This window comes from Mus pahari, chromosome 6, assembly GCF_900095145.1.
Source record: "Mus pahari chromosome 6, PAHARI_EIJ_v1.1, whole genome shotgun sequence".
In the NCBI taxonomy this organism is placed as follows: domain Eukaryota; kingdom Metazoa; phylum Chordata; class Mammalia; order Rodentia; family Muridae; genus Mus; species Mus pahari.
In genome coordinates this window covers 46,142,342-46,149,949 of record NC_034595.1, presented here as the reverse complement: position 1 = coordinate 46,149,949, position 7,608 = coordinate 46,142,342, and the positions used below count along the sequence as shown (strand labels likewise).

General features: G+C 35.3%; 1 protein-coding gene across 2 annotated transcripts in view; it reads right to left on the bottom strand.

The window, feature by feature from the left end:
• Nucleotides 1–7,608, bottom strand: part of Ift74 (intraflagellar transport 74) — a 78,106-nt gene that overhangs the window by 8,481 nt on the left and 62,017 nt on the right. For both annotated transcript variants that reach the window (XM_021199859.1, XM_029540182.1), the window contains exons 14-16: nt 5,889–5,942; nt 4,901–4,998; nt 4,119–4,245 (exon numbers count right to left, since the gene is read on the bottom strand). In XM_021199859.1, the coding sequence (XP_021055518.1) occupies nt 4,119–4,245; nt 4,901–4,998; nt 5,889–5,942 (279 nt within the window). The remainder of the gene's footprint in view (nt 1–4,118; nt 4,246–4,900; nt 4,999–5,888; nt 5,943–7,608) is intronic.

Genomic DNA, 7,608 nt, shown 5'->3' with positions numbered 1-7,608 from the left:
AGCTTCTTGAGCTCTTTGTATATATTGGATATTAGTCCTCTATCAGATTTAGGATTGGTAAAAATCCTTTCCCAATCTGTTGGTGGCCTTTTTGTCTTACAACCAAATACTTTAAAGTTGATATAATTAAGCTAGCATTCCTTAAATGTTTCATTTACCCCTTTCATCATTTTAAACTTAAGCATATTGAAATACATATGTACAAGTATATATCAATGTATGTGCAACAGGATTTAAATGTTATCATAGTGTTGATTTTAAGCTAGGTACATGCTTATTATCCTGGCATCCAGAGGCTGAGGCAGGAGGGCTCTGAGTTCAAGGCCAGATGGCAAATACAGTAAGACCATCTCAGAAATCCCAAACCATAAAATGCTCCATTTGGATGCTTGTCTTCACTAAGGTTACAAACAGTTATAAGAATAAAGTGTTAAGCATGTTACCAAGGTCTATTATAGCACTTCAATAATATAGATAGGAAACATGCTCACTGAAGCAAGCAGTTATATAAATTTAACTTCAAATGTAATTTGGATATGTACTCAGAAAATACATTTAAGAATTATACAAACTAATTTTTTTCCAGAGAAAAGGAGCAAATGCTTGGTTGGTATAGAGTAAGGTTTATCTCCCTTCCCCATCAGGTCCTTATGAAAAGCTGAAAGCTTCCCAAGGGAAGAGACAGGAAGAGGAAGCAGTCTAGTTCCTTCTGATACGCTATGAAGTTGCGAAGTTTACTAAGCAGTGTGTACAGGGCAGCTCAATCTCAGGAGGAGCCACTTTGACCTGGGGAAATGTTTCTGAAATACTCTGCCGTCAGCACATTTGTTTACTCCCCAGAGTTTCCTTTCTAAAAATATCAATAAAAACGACTGCTAGCATGGTACACGACTGCTAGCACGGTTCAGTGCCTCTCAACCTGTTTCTAAGATGGATCCGGAGGAACCCTTGTGGCGTTGCTTCTTTTTCTTCATCACAATCATCTCACTCACTTGGTATAACTTCTTTCACCTTTTCCCTAGAAGTAATGTTGCCCCCGAGAGTAAGAGGCTTGATTAAGAAACGGTGAAAAAGTCAGGTGGGTTCCAGGAATGATCTCAAAGACAGAAAGAGGGCAGTTCACAGACGGGTACTATAACATACATATCTCAGGACAGTCAACAAGGTTATCATAAACCTCTGGTGATTTTCAGAGAAAAGAAATGTTGTTAACTGTGGGCAATGATATAAAGAAAAGGAGGAATAAAGAAAAACTATAGTCTTAAGTAAACAAAAGAACCCATAGATGAAATAAACTATAAAGGCAGAATTTAAATCTTAATAACATTTCCAGAAAAAGAAAAACTTTACTTTAGTGACAGACTGTATTTTTCACCTCTATGAAAGTCAGTTCTCATTCTTTTACAAATCCACAAGTGCAGCAAGCATAGTGACCAGTTTTTAAAAGGAAATATAAACACAAAGCATAAAGGTATGTAAGAAACACGGAGTCCTAATCACTGACTTTGTTTCCTGGTATTTATATTTGCCTTTACAAAATGTTTTTCAATGGCTGTGGCACCAAGATAACTTAAAGGAGGAAAAAGCTTGTTGAATTAGCATTGACCTTAGATAAGTGACTATATAGATGAATTAATGTAATTTCTTAATCTACAGAGAAGAGGAAAAGTTTTTAAATGTTCAAACTAGCCCAAGAACCTAAAATTAGCAATTTGAAGATATTTGCAGACTAATGGTTTTTACAGAATTATGCACATCATTAACAGAGATGCAATCTAAGTATTGATGAATGGATAAAATAGCTGCTCTGATAGGCAAAATAAGCCAGTCCTAACATTATGACCACATTTCTATGTGGCTTCCTTAAGAGGCAAATTCAAGAAACAGAAGTAGAATTGTGATAGCCATGAGTTAGAACAGAGGGAACAAGGAGTTGTTCAGTGATAACATTTCAGAGGTCTGCTGTATAACCCATGCAATTCCAGCCTACACATCTTAACCTGATTAAGATAGATCATCAAGAAAATAAACAGCAAGCACTGCTGGAGGGAATGTAAAGTGATGAATTCAGTACAAACATCCATGTGGAGGATTCTCAAAAGACTTAGCATTATACCTGAAAGACTGAGTCAATAGCCACAGAGGTATTGCACATCTGTATTTACTGCTGTACCAAGTACAACAACTAAAAAATAGAACCAGCCTGATGCCCATCTACAGATGGAGAAAAAAGAAAATGTGATGCATTTACACAATGGACTTTTAATCAGCCATTAAGAATGAGACCCTACATCTGCAGGAATATGCGTGCTACTAGAGATCATTAGGTTTCACAAAATAAGCCAGATTCAGAGAGACAAATACCACATTTACTCTAATGAATGCTAAACTTACATCTATGTGTACATATAGATCCTAAAAGTATAAAGGGAACAGTGAGGGGCAGGAGGTTAGGGAGGCAGACAGGAAAGAGGGAAAAGTGGAATGCATGTGACATGAGAGAAGGGGTATTTGGGGTGAGGAAGAGTACCAACAAAAGTGGGTCAGAGGGCATTGGAGTTAATAAAAAAAAGTGTGTGTGTTCATCTTTTTCAGCCACTCACCACCGTTTTGTTTTTTTCTGAAACGGTTTATCACCGAAGCTGGAGCTGGCAAGGCATGTCTTTAACTGCATGTCTGTATGCCTCCACCACCTTAGGACTGGCATTACATGCATGTCACCATGCCCACCTTCAGTGTGGGCGGAAGGGATTCAAAATCCCTTATGCTTGCAAGCACTTTACTGACTTAGCCATTTCCCCAGCTTGAGTCCTAAAGTATTTTAAGTTAGTAAACATTAAGTTCCTTTTCTCTAAACTCACTACCTGCCAAGTAAATCCAAGTAGACAAAAAAAAAAAAGCAAATTCAGTCACCCCACACCATAAAAAACACTCAGAATCTGTCAGTACAGAAACCCAAGATTCCATATGAATTTTTATAACTTTTTATCTAATCTCAACCTATGTCATTTGACACGTACATCTTTTTGATCACTTAGTATAGGTTTTTTGGGTTTTTTTTTTGGGGGGGGGTGGGTTTTGGTTTTTTTTTTTTGTTTTTTTGGTTTTTCTTGATTTAGGTTTAATGTACAACTAAAGTTCTATCATTTTAGAGAATACAGATTAGCTTATCAATTTCTGGGCTACATTACTTAATAAAATTAAATTTTATCTGTCATTCAGTTTTTAAAGTATGACAACAAAATAATTACAATTAAGCATGTATGCTTAGTTGCATGCCATTTTCCTTGGTCAGTCTGTGCTAGTGAGCATAGCTAAAACTATTTCAACATCACTGGCTCTCAGATGCTATTCTAATTATTAACAACTGACCTGTTATGTGAGCACGATTAACTTCCACACTCATGTCTATAAAATCATTTCTTCACTGCCTTATAATCCTTCTACCAGGATGAAAGTTCCTTGAGGAAACAGATATGACTTTTTTTCAAAGAAAAACTTTGAATACTGAGAACATCTCTCCCTGACCAAACTCTAGTCAGTCTCTAAACTCTTTTCCTTTAAGCCTCATTGTAAGAGATGACTGCTTAAGCTCATAATCACATTGCCTACTGAAAGTTATGGCTGTGGCTATTACTAAGCACTGTGAGAACATCACACTACATGTCAAAAGACCAAACTTCAAAATCTGAAACTGTATTCACTTTGCACCACTGTAAAGCTAGAAAACTTATAGGCCATGGCCTGAGAATGTAGACTGGTAGTAGAGCAGCTCGCTAGCACCACACATGTATACACAAAATGGTATGTGAAACCTTCATAAGCTAGGAATGGTCTGCATTCAATAAGTACGGTTAAATGAATGAGGATATGCCAATGTCATACTAGTAAGCACCTGGGTGAGGTCATATGTAACTCTCAAATTGCCAATGATGGGAGTAACAGGCATCCATCAATTAGATCCTTCCTTATGAGATTTTCAAAAGAACTCAAAAAAGAATGAAGATGAGTTTTTGAAGTTCCAATTTGTTATTAAAAAAGAAAAACAAGAAAACAAAACAACAACAACAACCAAAAAAAAACAAAACAGAATATAAACTCTTAGCTACTATTCTTACCTGAGGTCAAATTCCGAGCTGTTGTCTGTGACTTCTGCATTTCAGTTGATTTAAAGCTGAGGTCATCCTGCATCATCTTTAGCTCTTGGTTGGTGATGGAGGATATCTGCTTCATACGATTTATATTCTGTGTGTGCAGAGAAATAAACAAAAGCTTTAGGTCTCCTATAAAGCCACCATAAAACACAAGGGGGTGATGCTTTGAATAGTTATTCAGTTTTGATGTTTTACAGAATGCAGTAGGATTCAGTCATGTTTTCACTTGCTTTATTAAATTGTAGACAAATTAGCTACATAATTTGAGAACTATGCAGACTTAGAACACTAAAAATACTGAAAGGTGGCATCTATTTTCCTTCTTAGCATAATACATAGTAGATACTCATAAACACTTTCTAAAAACTTAAAATGTTCATTAGGTATATCTACAAAAAACATTTACTATATAGATTACAGTGTAAAACATTAACAGCTTCTAAAATAATGTATAGGTTTTAGAATTGTATTAGTAAATTCAGATAAATTATCAATGGAAGGAAACCTTAAATTTTATTCTGATCACAGCTTCATGTACTGCTTCACACTGATCATGTACATTCCATCCTTTCCCATATCATCCTATTTAACTAAGAATTTCCTACAGAGATAAACACTAACAGCTTGAAGAAACAAGAAGGGAATGTAAAGGACACAGTTTAAGTGGACAAATATAACACTGAGACTTCTACTTCCCATACTACTATTTGGAAAATCAGAATACTGAGATGGCACACAGCACTTACCCGACTGCAATGCTCTAACAGTGAGATGATGCTGGCTTCTATCTGTGCCTTCCGCTCTAGTTCTTGATTCTTGGTTTCTTCAAAAGTCTCTATAAAAGCTGCCAATTGGAAACATGGTTAAGACAGACTACTGCTGACAGACTTAGTGCTAAATAAACTTTTGAGAAATTTAAGTAAATATAAAATTTAAGCTATTAACCTACTCTACTTTCAAATACTTAAAGTCTTTTATGACTCTGATATAAGTAAACTAGAGAGTTAAATAGGCTCAAAAGAAATAACTGATCCCATAAAGATGAGAAAAAGTACCTTCTTGACACAGCTATAATTATTAATACTTACAGTTGGCCACTGGCTTTATCTCTGAAATTAGTATTACTAAATACCTATCTTATCTAAAAATGCTTTTTTATTAAATTAATCAAATAATGGTTTAATTACAAAATAAATTTTATCATTTCTTCAGATTGTAAACACCTATTCTAAGAAATCGCCTATTTGTGTGATCTACAACTCATATACACTTTACCCATTTGTGTGATCTATAACTCATATACACTTTTGCTCTTACTTGCATTCTTTAATTATTCCAACAGAACTTCCAAAATTAGAAATAAGTAGTTAAAATTTTACTATTAGTAAGAGAATAGCATCAACATTACTTACATGCATTCTCTAATGTATTTCCATTATAATTTTTCTACCAATTCTTTTTTGGTAGCTCAATAGTGTAGCATATATTTTCTACTTTAAAAAAACTTATATATAGCAAAATAATTGGTATGTTATATGACACTATAATAGATAATGATTTGATAACATTTCAAACAGGAGAAAAGAAAAAAGATTTTCAGGTTACAGAACCCATTCACTCAGAATCAAAATTTTAAAATATTATGTTTTCAAAGTGGTTCAATGTGGCAAAGTCTTCAGTGCCTTGTACAAATGAATAGCAATCTAATATTTACTTTATAAGATCATCACTTACCATCCATATTTTCCTCCCTTTTCTTAAGCTCCTTGTATTTTTGATTCATTTCACCTATAAGAAATGCAAAACATTAATTTTTAAAATTCCAATCATAATATTCGCATGTAGAAATATTTTGGGGGTTCTCTTTATGCCATTAAGTCACTGAATATTTGATAGTATCTAGTAGAATTTTAATATGGAGAAATTTACTTGGATTTACTTTAAAACTCTTGTAAACCACTATTGGTTAAAACACATAGGAAAAACATTTTCCTGACTGGAACAAACTTACAGGCTTTCCACTCCAAGTCTGAAGTTATTCAGCCTATACATGAACACTACCAGATAGGAAAGAGAAGGTCCCAGGCCAGTCTACCCAATCTTTGAATAACTTGCAGCAAGCACAACAGCAGCATTTCTTTTCTTTTCTTTTTTCTTTTCTTTTTTTTTAAGGAACAGAGATATTACTTTAATATTTCTTTTTTTCCTTATTTTTCTTTTTATTATTATTTTCTTTATTTACATTTCAAATGCTATCCCGAAAGTTCCCTATACCCTCCCCCCGCCCCTGCTCCCCTACCCACCCACTCCTACTACTTGGCCCTGGCCTTCCCCTGTGCTGGGTCATATAAAGTTGGCAAGACCAAGGGGCCTCTCTCCCCAGTGATGGCCAATTACGCCATCTTCTAACAGCAGCATTTCTTACCTCACAAAGCTTAGAACATAGGAATATAACATGTTACATGTTAAATTCATATGAAAAGGATATTATAGAAGTGTACAACTAAGCTAATTCAAGTAATGTAAAAAAAATTTCCCTAATATTCACGCTACATTATAAAGAATCAACAGGAGTTACTTATATATGGAAAAATGTCAAAACATTTTCCAGTAATTAGGATGGCAGTTAGTAAATTTTCATCTCAGGTATCAAGAGCCAGAGTGAATGGATTGTGATAAAAGAGAAACTGAAACTGAGGATAAGTCTCAAGATTCTTAGGCAACTTGAAAAGATAGCTGCATTAGCTGCAAAGGGGACATGGTGATACTTTGCATACAGAAATGTTGAACATACTGAGTTTAGTGAATATGAAAATCATGTCTAAACAGACAAAAATCCAAAGCTAGAAAGGACACAGTGGCCCCACAAAGGAAGCATTAGTTATGGTGGACTGTGATCACTGTGATCGTTTTGATAATGGGGTTTCACCATAACAAACCCTGAGCTATGGAAGTACAGAGACATTCTCAGTGTAAGATGCTGCAACTCCATGTACCTAGGGTATCAAGTAAAGAAAGCATAAATATATGAGCTTGCTTTAACCCAGTTTCTTCAGGCCAATCAATCAGTCCCTCACTTCCTAGAAAGACTAAGCATGGAAAAAGATGGAAAGAATAAAGGCTAGGGGATTCCTAGTTAAAATCTGGCATTAAAAAGGACATTTAGGAACAATAGCTAATAGGAGAAGAACAGCAGTCCAGACACCAGAACTCCAATAATCTGTGTTCTGTATTTTCCTATATGGTACAGAAAGTTTCACAGATCTGATTAAAGCATTAATAAACGTGTGCAAACAGTAGTGGTCGAGTTCTTAAGGAGCAGGGCAGGGAGACTGGTGAGACGGCTCAGTGGGTAAGAGCACCTGACTGCTCTTCCAAAGGTCCGGAGTTCAATTCCCAGCAACCACATGGTGGCTCACAACCATCCGTAACAAGATCTGACATCCTCTTCTGG